The following is a 19,436-nucleotide window of genomic DNA, read 5'->3' on the forward strand; positions in this document are numbered from 1 at the left end:
TGAATTTATAATACATTTCACAACATTTCCCGATCGACACTGTCATATGGTTTATCCAAGTCCATGAACCTATAAAATATATATTTACCTATCGCTTAATATTTTTCACACATCTGTTTTGCTACACAAGTTTCATCCACATAGGCTCTTTCTCTTCCGAACCTTTGATACTCCTTTCCAATCACTTTCTTTCCCTTTCTTATCCTCTTGATCAACACAGGCCCATGCACTTAACAAACCACGTTCAATAAATTTATCCAGCTGAAAGTATTACACTCATACTTATTTCCCTTTCCCTTCATTATAGGATTACACGCACACTCCTCCAATCAATTGGAACATTCCCCTTCCTGGAATACACACTTAACAACCTAACCAACCACTACTTCTGCTCCATCCTATATCATCTATTCCCAAGAACGCCCATCTAATCATGGAGTCTTGCTAAAGCTCATTTTTCTTCAATACCACTTGTGCCTCCTCTCTCGAAACTGCCTTATTCTTTTCACCCATCACAGTCATTCTCCTTGCACCTCCCACAGCTACAATCAAAGCCCTTCTATCATCCCTGCACATTCAATAGCTCAAAATACTCAACCTGTCTATCTCTTACAACCTCCACCTACCAACTACCTATATATTCCCTTCACACTCTTCTGTCTGCTAGACTCACCTCACCACACACTTTTGAATTTCTTCTAAAACATGTCATTATTTGGAGCAGGGACCAGATTACCCGCTACACTCGCGGCCAGTCATTTCCAATCAGATCCAATCTGACTCGAGCCTTTTCTGACGAAAACATTTTCCAGCCACAACCTTTTCTGGCAAGACCCTCTCCTAGCCAGAGACATTCCCGTTGGACTCGGTCATTTATGAACAGGATGAAAAAGTAGAATTTAGGGCAAAATCCTGTAAAATGACTAAAGTTGTAGACATAGAAGAACAATTACCAACTTCACCAGAAGCCAAAGAGTGACCGGAGAGAAATTCAGAGACGAGAATTAAAAAAAAAAAAAAAAAAAAAAAAAAAAATGGAGATCACAGACTTGTACTATGCTATCAAAAACTTTAGATTTGTCAGGAAAAGCGGCAGAAGTCTTAACATATCCTAAAAAGATAAATAAATGAATATATAAAAAAGTAATAAAAATAAATAAATAGATAAATAGATAAATAAATAATGATAAAATAAAGAAACAGATGATGAATAAATAGAATAAATAAACAAACAAATATATAAATAGATGAATAAATAGATAAATAAAAGACAGCTGACAGTCGGAAGAGAATACCCAGTAAAAATAAATATATATGCTATGACAGGCGGACTTTCGTTTTTCAGGGATCTACCTCCCTACCATTTTTCCAGTGTGACCGAAATCAAAAGGTCATTGAATATATTTCATACTACCTCTACAGCAGGAACTCCCCTCCCGCGGCTTCCTGAAAAGCACCCGTGTGATGACATTCCTGGGAACTTCGACGCCTGGTGCGTACATTTTTCTTTCTTCCCCGATATATAAAACCACCCCTATAGATTTTTCCCCATTTTCACGATTACATCCTATTCATAAAGTTATCTTATTCAGTTGCTCAGTATCTTGATATTGATCGCAATATGCCCGATTCCTGATGCAGTTCAAAGGTTAGAATATTTGTTTTTGTTTCCAGAATAAGGGCATGTTGGTGAATTTCTTTCAGTCGGCCTTTTTTATTATCATTATTATTTCTATTCATTTGTTTGTTTAAAGTTATATTACACGAACTTTAACGTGAATACCTTACGATGCTTAAACCATTTAATTTAGGACTTATCTTCTGGTGAATAGGATCGCCGGTCATTAACCAAGACAAATTCTAGAAATTGTCTAGCCTGAACCACACAAAAAAAAAATATAAATAAAATAAATGAAGCGTAATGCGCGTCTGAACGGGTCAACTCTGAGTATTCTTGGTAAATTTCAGGATGGCCCAGGCAAAGCAAGAAGCAGTTGTCATTGTGGGTGGCGGAGTTGCTGGCCTCAACGCCTTCAAAACTTTGGCTGAAGCTGGAGTACGGGATGTAATACTCCTAGAGGCGGATGACAGACTTGGAGGTCGAGTCAAGACCTATAGGACAGGTAGATGAGTGATACAATCCTTAAGTAAAAGATAGGTAGACACAAAATATTTGAATAGGATCCAGTAAAAACGCATGTGATATTTTTATTCAAAACCTCTAACACGTTTTGTTTGTTTGACAACGTGTAATGGGTCCTCAGCCGAAGGAGTTATCACCGAAGAAGGGGCAGAGTGGATTCATGGAGGGACAAAGAACATCGTGTACAACGTTGCAGAGCAGTTAGGCCAAGCAGCTCAAGACATTCAAGAGGACGAATGGGGTAGGTACAATCAAGCATGGAGATAACGCATTGAGGAGGGATAGGAAATTAGGAGGTGCACACCTGAGGCTGGCATCTATGGACTAATGAGCCACTTGAACCACTCTGACTGAAGCTCCACGGATCTGACTCAGAGTAGTAGGTGGCTGACACGGCTTTCCTGAAGGTTGTCGAGCAGGATTTCTCCAAAGGGACCCTAAATCTATAAACAGTAATAATGATAAATGGTAGAATTTTTGCTCAAAAGGATCTGTGTATTGCACGATGAATGTCTGTGGAGCAGGGAAGAGAGTGCGCGCAAGAGAGGTTGTGAATGGGCGAAAGGATGACGCAGGCAGCCTGACGCAAGTTTCTTATCATCTTCTCTGTGGAAATAGTTTTGAGTGGATGAGGTGGTAGTGGTGGACCGGCTCCAGCTATCAGTCCCTGCTCTAGAAGTGCTGTGCCTCGTTTCATTGCTTTCAACTCGAGTAAAGTGAAAATAAATGGCGTTAACTGGGTTTTAATATTTATGAAGTGGGTGAGTGTTTTGACTTAGCCACCTCACTTATAATAAGTAGTCTCTAGACCAGCGTTTCTCAACCAGGGTTCCCCGGAACCCTAAGGTTCCGCAAAAGCTCCCTAAGGGTTCCGCAAGAACAAGTGAGATAAGCTAATGCACTTTTGATTTTTACTTAATTTCATATATGTAATATAACTAAACACGCACGACTTATTCCTGGTTATTGTAATAATGTAATATAGACATCATCCTATCTAACCTATTATTATAATGAAAATAAAATGAGAAAGATATGGTATAAGTGCTTTTTTTTTGCGCAGGGGTTCCTTGAGACATGCAATTTATTCTAAAAGTTACGCAAGGGTAAAAAGGTTGAGAAACACTGTTCTAGATAGTTTACAAAATTTCGTGCTAGTGACGAAGCGTAATCGATTCCTAGTTTTACTTTTGTGGTCGAGTCTACACCACCTAACCATTCCTTTCATCCGCCTTTGTTCTCTTCTTGTCCGAAAAGGTGACTGCGCCTTGATATTTTGTAGTCCTCAAGAAATGACTTAGTGTGAAAAAATTCTTCAGACTTGAGATTCAAAAGCATCACCGGGGAGCCTGTCGACGAGAGTCGATATCCTGACATCCTGAACCTTTGGGACGAAGCCACCGAGAACTACTTTGTGCTCCTGCCTTACTACAATGACGGATACGGGAAGTATTTCGAGGACAGGTAAGAGGAAGAAGCGTTTTTAGACGTCCGCTGAGTGGGTAGGAGGTCCGCGAGATTTGCCACTCACCAAGGAAAGAAAAGAATGTGGTTCATTCTCAAAGTCACCCTTATCTTTTTTAAGATGGCGAAAACTTTCGAAGAACATTAATGTCCAAGTCGCCTCTTTGTTACCTGGCGTCACTGAGGTCATTTTATTGAGGTCAATGCAACGCAGCTTTGTGCAAGAAATGGTAGACCTCAAGAGAGAATGAAAGGTTTGATTGACTAGCTTGAATTATACAATACAAAATTTAGTATTAATTACTTATTGATATTTGGGAACCTCCTTCGAGTAAATAAGACAGCATGGTACTAACCAGGATACACTTTGAAAACAACCCGATTCAATCCTTAGAATTCACCTTTGATCTCACAAAAAATCAGATCAACTGTTGTCGTTCTTCAACAATCACTAAATATCCAAAAGCCTATGTTCCAATTTACATTTTAAGCTCTTTTTTCTTTAGTAAAATGCATTTCGTAATCATGTCCATGCTATCTAGGTTTACAATCTATACAACTGGATAATTTGGAAATATTTTCACATACTTAGTTACCAGTACTAACTCTTGACAAGTAAAACTGTACTAGTCTATGATAAGAACTGTTGTCACAACGGTTGGCAACGATCCACGGTCACCCCCATCAAGCTTACTGGGGAAAAATCATTGGAATCTTGGCTATATTACATAAATCAGTGTGGGACTGCTTCTTTGTCACTCTGGCTTATAGTACAGTATAGGAGGAGAGGAGTAGTTGTCGGTTGCCAGCTCTACTTGCGAGAAAAGGTGACAGGAAGAAGTATAAAGTTCATAAAATTCTTAGGCCCGAGACCAAGTATCAACCCCTCAGGGATCCACCCCCTGATGGAGGTGAGGATGTTGACCGGGGTCTGCTGAAGACGGGCGGGGCGGCAGGGAAATAGCTTTTTCTGACGTCCGTTTGGATGGAAGACCACCACTTTTAAGTACTCGTCGTTGGTTTCTACTGGAAATATTTTCAAATAGTTTCAGTGTCTTATCATTTAGAAATTAGAGGTAATCGTTTGGTACATGGCGTCCTTTCATCTCGTCGGTTGAAAATAACACAATACCGAGATTGACATACCTGTGCAAGCAACACTTCATTCACCCGTAGCATTTTCAGCACACCATTCCTTCACTGTTGAAATTTCCTATAGACCGGCAAGATATTCCGAAAGACGCCGCCGCGTCCACTTTTCCAGACCTGTCGTCTGCCAGGGTCCACTTACCTCAACACGAGCTCTGCCTCGAAGATTCTCCCGGTGGAGAACATACTAATGCACATTTAGACATGTGTGTCATAAGCATATTACCATCACCTCACGCCCCCCACATCTACAGACAGATAATTATTCTACCTAACGGGCGGGCGGGGTATTGCAGACACCAGCCAAATGCACTTGGAAGGCACATCAAGACAATTATCAAATCCCAGACCCAACAGGATATTGCCACGTATACATTCCAAATTATATTCTCTTTTTTCATACATATAGATTCCCAGAGGTCTGGGGACCAGGATACGACAGCAAAGAAGGAAAAGCTTGGCTTCGCTATTTCGAAAACGTGAGGATGTTTGTCGTCATCAAATTTTCATTGAGCCTCAAGCCAGAGCTTGAGAGACTTTGTTTATAATAGAAATGTGCAAAGGCAAATCGAAAGGAAATGCATGATTAAACAAATCAGGTTTATACAAGCAAATAAATGAACACAGGCACAGTCAAATGTGCGCTGATACACACAGGCAAATCCACACACACAGGTATACGCACACACACACTCACACACATAAACACACACACGTGCACACGCACACACACGCACGCACACACACACACACACACACACACACACACACACACACACACACACACACACACACACACACACACACACACACACACACACACACACTCACACACACGCACACACACACACACACACACACACACACACACACACACACACACACACACACACACACACACACACACACACACACACACACACACACACACACACACACACACACACACACACGCACACACACACACACACACACACACACACACACACACACACACACACACACACACACACACACACACACACACACATACACATGCGCACACACAAACGCGCGCGCACACACACACACACACACACACACAAACGCGCGCGCGCACACACTCACACACGCACACACACATACACACACACACACACACACACACACACACACACACACACACACACACACACACACACACACACACACACACACACACACACACACACACACACACACAAAGTAAAAAAGTAGAAAGTTTGTGGTGACTTATGTGCCCCCAAAAACAAACGCTTGGAAAGAGAATGAACATGCGAAAATGCTAGAAGATACAAGGCAATCCTTAAATGAGATACTAATGTGGGGGGGGGGTAAATCTGGTAATTATTGGGGACTTCAATTGCAAAGAAATTTGTTAGGAGAACATGACAGTGAGAGGAGGAGACGACTTGTGGGGCAATGTACTACTGGATATGACCATGGACAATACAATGACTCAGTGGGTCAGTGAAAACACCAGATATAGAAATAACGAGTAGCCGTCGAAACTAGATTTTATAATTACAACAGAACCTGAAATTGTGGATAAAATCCAATACAAGACACCAACTGGAAAGAGTGACCATATTCTCATTGAAACTGAACTAAAGGAAGAAATATACATGGAGAGAAATGAAAAGCATAGGAAAGGAATATTGATGTATAACAAAACGGACTTTGCAAAACTACCGAAATTCTTCCAGAATGCAAACTGGGAAAAATTTTACATGGAAGAGACAAAAGTGGAAAAGAAATGGGATATCTCGATGGATAATTACAATGAAGGGGTGAATAGGCACGTACCAAGACAGAAGCTAGAGAGAGTGTACATTAAATGCTGGTTCAACAAAAGATGCAGCGAGGCAAAAGACAGAAGGGACAGAGCTTGGAAAATGTGGAGAAAAGATAAAAAACAAAACAAAAAAAAAACAACGGAAAATGGCAAGTTTATATAAACCATAGAAATGAGTATGTTAAAGTGAGATGAGAAAAAAAAGGAACCATGAAAAGGACATTATAGATAAATGCAAAGAGCAACCCAAACTATTCTATCGATACGTGAATGGTAAACTTAAAAACAAACAGGAAATGGTGAAACTACTCCAAGGGAATATAGAATACACAGAAGAATTAGAAATGGCCAAAGTCATGAATAATCACTTCAAATCTGTTTTCACTAGAGAGGAAGCACAATATTGGGACGAGGGTAATGAAAGGTGATCTCCCCCCATGAGCGAGGTAACAATAACACAAAAAGAAATATTGGAACACCTATCAAACCTTGACGTCGGGAAATCACATGGCCCGGATGGAATTGCAAATTGGATTCTAAAAGAATGCAAAGAAAAACTAACGGACAAAATACATAACATAATGAATTGCTCACTCAAAGAAGGAAAAATACCAAAAGACTGGAAAAATGCTAACATTGTACCAATTTATAAAGAAGGAAACAAGGAAGAACCAACTAACTATAGGCCAGTCTCACTAACAAGCACTATAGCCAAAATTTGTGAGAAAATCATCAAGAATAAATGGGTAAAACACTTGGAAGACAACAATATAATAAACCCAAGAAAATATGGGTTCATGCAAGGAAGATCATGTACCACAAACTTAACATGTTTCTACTCAAGATTAATAGACATAGTGCAAGAAAGAAATGGATGGGCTGATTGTGCCTTCCTGGACTTACAAAAAGGTTTTGACAAAGTACCCCACAAAAAAAAAATTATTAAAAAGAACTGGAACATATAGGGGGGATACAAGGGAACCTACTAATATGGATGGAGGACTTCCTGATTGGTAGAAAGATGAGAGTAGTGCTCAGAGAAAAATATTCAGGTTGGAAAGAGGTGATCAGTGGAGTACCGCAAGGAGCTGTATTGGCCCCAATAATCTTTGCTATTTATGTGAATGACATGGATGATGTGAAATGTTACATGAGCTTCTTTGCAGACGACGCCAAACTATTAAGGAAAATAAAAAACTGAAAAGGATTGCGAATCACTGTAGGAAGCCCTGAATAAGATATGGAACTGGAGTCAGAAATGGGAAGTGGACTTTAACATTAACAAGTGTAGCATAATGGAGTTTGGAAAAAGCAAAAACAGAATATCAGGACAATATAAAATTGGAACCAAGGAGGTAAAGAAGAAGAGATCCGAAAAAGATTTGGGTGTAATAATCTCAAACGACTTGTCCTATGAAAAACAGATAAACAAAATTGTCGGAGAATCCTACAATTTGCTAAGATCAATAAAAGTGAGAGAGATTGGCTAAACTGGAGTTACCAACTTTGGAGCAAAGAAGAGAGAGAGGTGACCTACGGACCATCTACGGAATCACGAAAGGCACAAAAATACTCGATAGAGAGGACTTCTTAAACTGGGACAAGAGAAATACAAGAGAACATGGAAAAAAACATAGCTACAGAAGAGATCTGAAGAAAAACAGTTTTCCACATAGAGTGGTGGGCACTTGGAACAAACTGGACAATGAAATAGTGTGCGCAAAAACCATTCATGAGTTTAAGAGCAAACTAGACACTGCGAGATACAAAGGCGGGACACCAAGAGCGTAGCTCCCCTTCCCGCAAAATAGAACTAAGTAAATACAACTAGGTAAACACACACACACACACACACACACACACACACACACACACACACACACACACACACACACACACACACACACACACACACACACAAACACACACACACACACACACACACACACACACACACACACACACACACACACAACACACACACACACACACACACACACACACACACACACACACACACACACACACACACACACACACACACACACACACACACACACACACACACACACACACACACACACACACACACACACACACACACACACACACACACACACACTGTTTGATGGTGTAATAGTTATTGTCTTGACCTCTCACGCTGGAGGTCAGAGATTGACTCCTGATCACAGCTTAGAATATTCACTAATGCAGCAACCAATCACTGTTTCCCTTGAGCAAGGGGAAGAGAGGTCACGGCATTACCCAGAGATCGGTCCATGTACGAAATCTGAGCTCGTATTTGAGGAAAATAAAAAACTCTCGTTCTTAGCACCCTGTCCTCTTTTTTCCTTAGTTCAAGCTGAAACTAATTTATTTTTATTCTCTGAAGGTTTACGGTAACCTTACCCCCTTGCTCAAGGGGGACATTACTAGCCTGCAGTGTCAGTGAACATTCCAATCCCATCGCTAGCCTGCAACGTTTACCAAGAGCTCATGAAGTCACATTTCTGTGCAACCCTCTGTCAAATTTGTCTTTCATGTTGTCTAAGTTTTATTTCTTCCTCCATGATATTCCACATATCAATGGAGCTGTGTGGAAACTTGCATTTATCTGTATCCTTTAAACGCATGGCTTTTTCCAGTTTCTTTTCATGTTTTCTGGATTTTCATATTCACAATAGGAAGTCTGCTTTGCTGGTTATGCCCATGACTTTCACTCTTCTAAATACTACTATCGTATCGCCTCCCCCTCTTTTTTTCTTCTTCTAATGTTGGACAGGGGTAGTACAAGGGCTCAGCAATGTCCATTTCTTTAATTAGTAACAAATCCAATCTATCTGGTGTGTCATTTTCACTTAAACCATTGCATCATTATGTTGTTCGTTCTTATATCTAACAATAAATTTCCCCACGATTTCTCACTTCCTATCAATTTCCCACTTCCTGCAGTTCACCTCACAACAATTGAAATCACCCAGTAGGGTTGTACTGTCATTATTTCAATAACTAATCCATTTACTTTTATTTGTTTTTTCTTTTTCTATACCTACCAGCATTTTCTAGTATTCACCATCGCCCCTAGGAGAGATATATGCAAATGCAAAGTTTCTCTTACTACTTCCTTTATTTCTATTTTGTGCAATTGGTAGCATTGTAAAGAAGGTTAATGGAAGAGTGCTAGGCAAAAATTTAGAGCTAGTGGGTGAGGTGAAGGGATGTGGGAGGTAAGCCAGCTGTTGTTTGCGAATGACACTGTGCTTGTAGATGTTTTTTAGGAGAGACTGAAGTAGGTAGTAGCCGATGTTGAGAGGATATGTGAAAGGGGAAAATTACGAATAAATATGAACAAAAATAACGTGATGAGATGCATAAAGAATGATGATGTTGGCAGGCTGAATGTGATGGGTGAAAAGCAGGAAAAAGAGGAGAGTTTTAGGTGTTTTGAGTCACATGCGGTAGCAAACGGAGAAACGGCTGTGGAGGTGATTAATAGAACAAAAGAAAGCACGTAGGTGTCTGGTTGGACTGAGAAATATTATGAGAAATATATATTTGGGGATGAATGCAAAGAGAATGTTGTATGAATGAATACTTGTGCCCATAATACGTTAAAGAACAAAGGCTTGGAATATAAAAGAGGCAAGATGGGAGTCTGAATGTTTTAGATGGTGCTTGTGGAATATGGTAGATGGGTAGATGTTGCAAGAATAGATACAGTGAGAAATGTGGAGGAAAAACAGAGAATGGGAGTAGAAAGAGCTGTCAGTTGGTATAGATAAAAAAGTGTTGAGATGTATTAAACATGTGGAGAGAATGTGAAAAAACTAACAACAGGTGTAGAAACCAAATGTGGATGAAAAGAACTTGAGAGGAAAGCCAAGAATGAGGTGGATTGATGGAGTGAAGGGTGTCTTAGGTGTGTACATGGAATGTCTGTCAATCAGGGAAGAGGGGTTACAAAAGACAGGAGGAGGAGCGAATAGAAGATTGTGAGTGGATGAAAGAATGACGTGGTTCAATCTAGAGGATGTTTCTCACAGTCTTCGTAAACTATATTGCTGTAGATGAGGAGGGGGTCATCATATGATCAAGCAGTGGGGGTAAATCACACACACGCAGACGCACACACTCATACACATACACACACACGTACACACAAACACACACATACACACAAACACACACACATGCACACACACACACACACACACACACACACACACACACACACACACACACACACACACACACACACACACACACACACACACACACACACACACACACGCACACACACACACACACACACGCACACACACACACGCACACACACACACACACACACACACACACACACACACACACACACACACACACACACACACACACACACACACACACACACACACACACACACACAGAAGGGATGACTAAATTTATGGGTTAAGTTCAGCAGATTGGCATCCAATTAAAATATCTATATGCAATTTGGAAACAGGTTAGTAAATTGTCTTTGAAATTATGATCTTTTGCATACAGGCTGGAAATTATGCAAACAAATTATAAAAGGTAATATAATCATTCGTATTTATTTCCGTTCACCACTACCTTGACCTCATCTAGCTCGTATGTGACGAAGAAGGAACGGCGACATGGAACGACATATCCGCACGTGATGCCGATAACTACGAAGACTTCGGCGATAATCATCAGTTTACAAACGGTTATGAAAGCATCGTTGATTTTCTCAAGGTGACTTCATTTATTTCTTTTTCGTGCGCTATCTAAGATATATGTTTTACTACAGTGTTATCTTCCATCAGACTACCAGGTACAAAGGGCATTAAAATCGCTTCCTTCCAATTTATTGACCCATAGCTTTTCAACAGAATGCGCATATTCAGCACACCTTTCATCCACTGTTGAATTTACCTGCAGGTGAACATTCCCAGCGACGCCGTGCATCTTTCGTCGCCCGTCTGCAAGGTCCACTGGGATCTGGCGACTCACCGCAACGCCAGCTCTGCCGCGCACAAGGTCCTGCCAGAGGAGAACAACGCTCTCGTTGTCACAGCTGACGGGACATCGTACTTGACTCGGATTGTCCTCATGACGGCTTCCATAGGACATCTCAAAGAGAGACACACCCACCTCTTCGTCCCTTCTCTTCCAAAGAGGAAAACTGATATTCTTGATGTAAGACTTCTAGAGTTTAAGATCCACCTGGCACAATATCCTTCTTCATATGTATTTATATACAGATGTGTGTATAGCTCCTTCAGTGGAGTGACGTACTTCTAGCTATTCAGCTGAAGGACAATATCGGGGCAAGAACAAGGTTTTGATTGGTTGAGACCCTTTTGTGTCCCAAGTCTGCCCATCTCAATAGAGTAAGAACGGCGGGCATTAGTCAGAACATGAGAATAAGAGCTACGTTACAGAGTTGAAGGGCTTCGCACTCTTGTAGATCAGTATGCAATGCCAACTAATGTCATTCGTTTAGGTCATGGACCTCGGAGTGGCGAATAAGATCCAGATCGGGTGGCCAGAGCGCTGGTGGGGCCCCAAGCCCCTCTACCTCAACCTCTTTTGGACAGAATTTGTTCTCCCAAATGAAATGGTAAGGTGCTCAAGACTAACCCCAGAAAGTGACTTTTTTGGAATATTTTTGTTCTGTCTAAATTCAGACGTTCTACTCAGCCAAGAGAAGCCTCCGTTCCATACGGAGATTGACTTGTGCCATGTATATCCTTTTTCGAGTCTATTACTCTGATGGTGTAACACCTCGTCTTCTTTTCAAGTCTTGGATGTATGGCCTCTGGGGCTTCCTAACTATCCGGGGTCCTTGGGCTGTCATGGAGGGCTTCGTCACCGGGGAGAGCTCCCTTCGGGTGGAGGACATGCCAGAGGAGACGGTCAAAGAACACGTCATGTACGTTCTCAGGAAAGTCATGGACGAGCACGTTCCTGAGCCGAACTTTTTCAAAAGGTAGAGTAGCTATTCAGTCATTCGTTTCACAGAGGTTGTCTCTGTGAAGCCCTTCTATAAGGCCATTCCCTTATAAATTTTGTTCTCACTGTCACCAGACGGCAGACCCATAGAGGGTGTTAAGTGTGAGACTAAGAAGGATACAGGTTAAATCACATGGAAGGTTCTACTGTAGCTACACGATTAAACATCATTCAGCTTTTTCCCAATAAATAGTATCAGGGTGGTGATACAAAAGAGCTTAACTGGTGCCGAAGCAGCCGCCTTTATTCCATGTGCTCAGATATTCAAGGTAAGTAGAAGTCACCGACAGTAGCTGCTGTTACTTTATTCGAACAAGGGCTCGCATTGGACGTTGCACGGTTTGAACCAACCTGCCAATCGGCACATTATACGATAGAAGTGGGCAACATTTTCAAATGTCCGCGCCTAAAACAGCCAATCTTTGATGTGATTTTTTCATGTAACAAACCAAAGATTCTGTTTATTATTCGTATGCCGGAGAAATGTTGTTGGGGCACCCCTGCCACGTTTCACACGCGTGCTAAGGGTTGCCCACTCATAAGTACTAACAAACAAGAGTTCTCAATTCAAGATAGACTCTCTTTTCTTCTTCTTTTCTTTTAATATTTTCCCATCATTAGGACTCAGTGGTCGAAGAACATCTGGACACGGGGCTCCTACGAGTCTTATATCAAGGTGGATGGTTACAAAAAAGGATTCATGAACAGGGACCCCATCACAGAACCCCTGGTCAACAAGCTCGGTAAAAAGGTGAGAGTAACGAAATTGAACGAGTGTTGAATCCCCATCCATTCAAGTATCATGCAGTGACTGCAAACACAAATGAAAAATTTGCTCGCTGCCAGGCTCACCGCTTCAATCTACAAGAAAAACCGAAAAACACTTTGCTGCTTTGTGATCTGCAGACAGAAAGCGGCGAGTCTGTCACCGAACAAATATTCTTGTTCATGTCAACAGACACTGTGTTCGTCCACTCAAAGAATTTTATTCTGGCTAATGCCAAACCATTCTATTCAACTTAAGAGGGACTGCCCCTAGGACTGTAGAGATGTTAAAGCCGCCATCACAACTCAAATGGCCGACGTTTTTTCATCCATTCATTCATTCATACGTTTACTGAGAAATACTTACGTCTTCATTTGCCAAGGCATGTTCACACGTTCTTATACATCTATCAAGAACATATTAGTGCGTTTATTTACTAATAAATGATCATATGTTGATCTTTATTTTTAGACTGTGCTGTTCGCTGGAGAACACACGAACACGCTTCGCTTTGGTACTGTCGACGGTGCTATGGCTTCAGGCAACCGGGAGGCGTCCAACATCATGACCCTCTTCAAAATCCAAAGCAAGAGTGCCACAGTGACCTTGTAACTGGCCTCTTCCTATGAAAACGCAGCGTTGTCCGCCGACGAATGAGGAGGTCGCACGATAATAATGTTATTAATAGAACTAAGCTTAGATGACATTTTCTCTGCATATCCCCTGTTATAGCACCTGTTCCCAGGCAGGGACTGCTGCTACTTAGGCGGAGATGGAAGGAGATGGAAGGCTTCAGTCACAGTCAAATGTCTCCTTGAGTCCACCCGCTGCATCACACGGAGATAGTGTGCAATGTGCACCAATGCAAATTCATCCTCTGCCTTGTTTTTTTTTACTATTCTATGATTCTTCAAAATATTTCTTGAAGTCTGCGTTTCTTTATCCCTGTTTTTGTCTATACGGGAAAATAAACATATAGTGATGTAAATTGGTATTAATGGCATGCGATTTTGTTTTTGTCTTTTTTCTTTTCTGATTCCTTGGTGTCCAAATGCCAACCTTAATCCAGTTGTACGCACACGCACACGCACACGCACACGCACACACACACACACACACACACACACACACACACACACACACACACACACACACACACACACACACACACACACACATACATACACAGACACACACGCACACACACACGCTCGACCACTTTACCAGCGCGTGCGAGCTGAAATCGCATTTGGCCCAGGACTGAACATTTCAGCATCACTGCAATGTGAGCTCCTTATATCTGGTGGACAAGGATTTTTGTGTGTGTATTTACCTACTTGTATTTGCCTAGTTGTATTATACGGGAAGGGGAACTATGCTCGTGGTGACCCGTTTTTGTATCTCGCAAAATCGATTTTGTTCTTAAATTCTTGTATTATCGACTGAAAGAAACCTGCACAGCGAAGCTATAGCGATAATCTTATACCACACTCCTGGTCATATGGCCAATTCCCGAAGGTTGAGTGTGGTTGAATTTTCCGCCAAAATCATCGGAAATTTAAAATTCCCGGCTCTGTGCAGGCATGCGCATTGTCGACCCCACCTCCCCCTCCCTACCCCTCCCTTCTTACCCGGCTGCCCGGCTTGCTGAACTCACATCGCGGAAACGGGACAGAGTGGTCAACTTGCTGCCCACATGGGAGCAGGCGGTCCCGTTTCCTGCTGGTTAATCGTCTGTTAGTTTTATCGCTTTCCGCTTGGCTGCTGGTTTGTCCCATTCTTCGACTACCCTTTTAGTGATCCAAATGTTACCTTCTTATTTCTTGTGCTCCGACTTGTGCCCGTTGCTGCGAGTCTGGTAGTGAGGAGGGGGGCTTCTGGTGTTGGCGGCCCCTTACCTAAGTTCTACGGTCCCACAGCTTGGATTGTCAGGACCTAGGCGTAGACTTTGATATTATACGAGCACAATCCGTTCCCGTCTTCGAGCCGTCCGTGGTAAGAACCCGGTCCTCTCGGAAGACGTGGGAACATGTCTTATGGTACGGAGGGTGGCGCCCCCCAAGGTCCTCAGGCCTCTCGGCAGCCCCATACCTCCGACCATCATCGGTCCTCTATTGCCTCACGGTTTGTATCAAGCCCTAGGCGTAGACTTTGACCATATACGATCGCAATCCGTCCCCGTCCTCAGGCCGTCCGTGGTAAGAACCCGGGCCTCTCGGAAGACGTGGGAACGTGTCTTATGGTACGGAGGGTGGCGCCCCCCAAGGTCCTCTGGCCTCTCGGCAGCCCCATACCTCCGACCATTATCGGTCCTCTATTGCCTCACGGTTTGTATCAAGCCCTAGGCGTAGACTTTGACCATATACGATCGCAATCCGTCCCCGTCTTCAGGCCGTCCGTGGTAAGAACCCGGGCCTCTCGGAAGACGTGGGAACGTGTCCTATGGTACGGAGGGTGGCGCTCCCCAAGGTCCTCAGGCCTCTCGGCAGCCCCATACCTCCGACCATTATCGGTCCTCTATTGCCTCACGGTTTGTATCAAGCCCTAGGCGTAGACTTTGACCATATACGATCGCACTCCGTCCCCGTCTTCAGGCCGTCCGTGGTAAGAACCCGGGCCTCTCGGAAGACGTGGGAACGTGTCTTATGGTACGGAGGGTGGCGCCCCCCAAGGTCCTCAGGCCTCTCGGCAGCCCCATACCTCCGACTATCATCGGTCCTCTATTGCCTCACGGTTTGTATCAGGACCTAGGCGTAGACTTTGACCATATACGATCGCAATCCGTCTCCGTCTTCAGGCCGTCCGTGGTAGAACCCGGGCCTCTCGGAAGACGTGGGAACGTGTCCTATGGTACGGAGGGGGGTGCTCCCGGGGATCATCAGGCCTCTTGGCAGCCCCATACCTCCGACCAGTAATGACCCTCTAACGCCTTATGGCTTGCTCTGTCAGGCCCTAGGCGTAGTCTGAATTTCCACTCGTAATCCGTTCCCCATACGTCTTCGAGTCGTCCGTGGTAAGAACCCGGGCTTCCCGGAAGACAAGGGGACGTGTCTTATGATACGGAGGGTGGCGCCCCGAGGATCATCAGGCCTCGGCAGCACCATACCTCCGACCTTCAATGGTCTAACGCCTCACGGCACCACCCTCCTTCCATGTTTCTTAAGAAGAAAAAAAAAAAAAAATAAAAAAAAAATAAAAAAATAAATAAATAAATAAATAAATAAATAAATAAATAAATAAATAAATACCATGTTACCACACAGCTCTTCTCTTGAGCCACAGCCAACCTCTTGTCAACTTCACCTGGCTTGAGTTTAAAGATGACTTACCTGATGTTCCACCCCCAAGTAAAACACAAAAGAACTTTAGGCTTAGGGAGTCTAGTGTTAGAATTAGTATAAATCGGTTCAAAGATAAACTACAAACATTTAGCGTAATGAGAAGAGGAAAATTATTTAAATAGTACAGTTTAAGTTGACGCAAAGTGCTAGGTATTGTATAGATAAAATGCCTTGACCATAAAAAAAAAACTCAGGTCGAAATGGACATGACTTTTCCTATTTAACTTAAGCTAATCTACAGTCATGATGGTCGAGAATTTTACCATGTTAAAGTTAATTTCGACGCTCACTGTGACTCAGGTCGAAATGGACATGACTTTTCCTATTCAACTTGAGCTAATCTACAGTCATGATGGTCGAGACTTTTACCATGTTAAAATCAATTTCGACGCTCACTGTGACTCAGGTCGAAATGGACATGACTTTTCCTATTTAACTTGAGCTAATCTACAGTCATGATGGTCGAGAATTTTACCATGTTAAAATCAATTTTGACGCTCACTGTGACTCGGGTCGAAATGAGCATGACTTTTCTTATTCAACTTGAGCTAATCTACAGTCATGATGGTCGAGAATTTTACCATGTTAAAATCAATTTCGACGCTCACTGTGACTCAGGTCGAAATGGACATGACTTTCCCTATTCAACTTAAGCTAATCTAGAATCATGATGGTCAAGAATTTTACCATGTTAAGATAAATTTCAACGCTCACTGGGACTCAGGTCGAAAGGACCATGACTTTTCCTATTCAACTTGAGCTGATCTACAGTCATGATGGTCGAGACTTTTAAAATTGTTAAAATTAATTTCGACGCTCACTGTGACTCAGGTCGAAATGGACATGACTTTTCCTATTCAACCTAAGCTAATCTACAGTCATGATGGTCGAGAATTTTACCATGTTAAAATCAATTTCGACGCTCACTGTGACTCAGGTCAAAATGGGTATGACTTTTCCTATTCAACTTAAACTAATCTACAGTCATGATGGTCGAGAATTTTACCATGTTAAAATTAATTTCGACGCTCACTGTGACTCAGGTCGAAAGGGACATGACTTTTCCTAGCTAACCTATAGTCATGATGGTTAAGAACTTTACCATATCAAAACTAATTTCAACACCCACTGTGACTCAGGTCGACATAAACATGACTTTTCCTATTCAACTTAAGCTATTCTACAGTCATGATGGTCGAGAATTTTACCATGTTTAATTAATTTCAAAACTCACTGTGACTCTGGACGAAGTGAACATGACTTTCCTATTCAACTTGAGCTAATCTACAGTCATGATCGTCGAGAATTTTACCATGTTAAAATTAATTTCGACGCTCACTGTGACTTAGGTCGAAATGAACATGACTTTCCTATTCAATTTAAATTAATCTACAGTCATGATGGTCCAGAATTTTACCATGTCAATATTTATTTCAACGCTCACTGTGACTCAGTGATGTCACGATATGATAAGATGACGTCATTATGTGATAAATTGATGTCACCATGTAGTCCTATGACGTCAATTTGTGTCTGTGACGTCACGAGACGATCCTATGGCGCCATGATTAAATCCGGTGACGTCACAGTATAATCACATGATGTCACTAGGTATTAAACATATGGAAGTCCGCTTGTGGGTGAAGAGACGTCATAAACTGCCATAACACACTATTGGATGAGAACGCTCGCCACGGGCTTCGAGGACTTCCCGCGGGAAGACTTGGGGTGAGTTGGATACATACCGAGGGTTCAGGCCGTCTTAGTGGGAGACGCTCAGGGAACGTCTTCACCCAGGACGAAGCCTCTTGACTAACGCCCACGGACGAGGTCGCTCGGAAACGAATTCGGCCTCGCATACTCCCTTTCGGTCTCTCGCTTACCCCGAGGATCTTCACGAAACTAGTGAGAGTGGTAGGCGTACGCTGGACGGAAGCAAGCGTCTCCACACTCAGGTTCCTAGACGGCTAGTTGATGCATTTGCCCACCGGGGAGGGTGCATCAGCCGACATCTCAGTGGCCCTGAGAGTGTTGGCGGACGTGGAGTTCGGGGCGGACTGGAACGGGTCTGCCCTTGCTCCCATAAAGGGACTTCATTGGCTCGGGATTGAGTAGGACACAGTCAGCGCTCTTCGGGTGCTCCCCTGCGCCAAGAAAGCGTGTTTCTTTCACACGTTCTCCCTCCTTCAGTGGCGGGGGGGGGGGGGGTACCTCAACTTCGCGACTTCGGCCCTTCCACTAAGCCGCTTGGGGCGCCGACGGCTGGTACGGGAGGTCGACAGGAACCTACTACTTTTCCCGCGTGACCTGCCCGAGCCGATACCCTTAGCACTCCACAGCTTGTTGCGTCCCGGGCTTCGGTCGGGGCCCCTACGCCGGTCGCTCCATCCAGGTTTCAAGAGACCTTCGTAGTGTAGCAACTACGCCCACAAGTGTTCGAGTCGCTCTCCCTCCACTACGGCACCCCAGAGGTGGACCTGTTTGCCTCCCCAAACACGACCCAGCTCCCCCTCTACCTCACCTGCATCCAAAGGACACGCACAGGAGGCCCAGACGCCTTCACGGAGGACTGGAATAGTTGGAAGTACGTATTCTTTTTCCTCCTCCAGCGACACTAGTCCTCCTGAAGGTGATGCAGACCCGCAGGTCCTTCAATGGTCAGGTCCTCCTGATAGCTCCCTACTGGCCAACCCAGCCGTGGTTCGGGGAGCTAATGAGATGGGGCCCTTCTCCCCTTCTACTGGG

The 19,436-nt window shown here is 43.2% G+C and overlaps 1 protein-coding gene across 1 annotated transcript in view; it reads left to right on the top strand.

The window, feature by feature from the left end:
• LOC143019464 (peroxisomal N(1)-acetyl-spermine/spermidine oxidase-like) overlaps positions 1 to 14,306 on the top strand; it is a 25,400-nt gene extending 11,094 nt beyond the window's left edge. Inside the window, exons 3-13 of the mRNA XM_076175102.1 lie at positions 1,423 to 1,492; positions 1,969 to 2,123; positions 2,265 to 2,384; positions 3,463 to 3,607; positions 5,166 to 5,235; positions 11,196 to 11,324; positions 11,511 to 11,768; positions 12,076 to 12,192; positions 12,374 to 12,561; positions 13,206 to 13,335; positions 13,822 to 14,306. Coding sequence (XP_076031217.1) covers positions 1,423 to 1,492; positions 1,969 to 2,123; positions 2,265 to 2,384; positions 3,463 to 3,607; positions 5,166 to 5,235; positions 11,196 to 11,324; positions 11,511 to 11,768; positions 12,076 to 12,192; positions 12,374 to 12,561; positions 13,206 to 13,335; positions 13,822 to 13,962 — 1,523 coding nt within the window. The 3' untranslated portion in view covers positions 13,963 to 14,306. The remainder of the gene's footprint in view (positions 1 to 1,422; positions 1,493 to 1,968; positions 2,124 to 2,264; positions 2,385 to 3,462; positions 3,608 to 5,165; positions 5,236 to 11,195; positions 11,325 to 11,510; positions 11,769 to 12,075; positions 12,193 to 12,373; positions 12,562 to 13,205; positions 13,336 to 13,821) is intronic.
• Positions 14,307 to 19,436: the final 5,130 nt, after the last annotated feature.

This window comes from Oratosquilla oratoria, chromosome 37 (assembly GCF_046742065.1).
Source record: "Oratosquilla oratoria isolate Oo_2021 chromosome 37, ASM4674206v1, whole genome shotgun sequence".
Taxonomy (NCBI): domain Eukaryota; kingdom Metazoa; phylum Arthropoda; class Malacostraca; order Stomatopoda; family Squillidae; genus Oratosquilla; species Oratosquilla oratoria.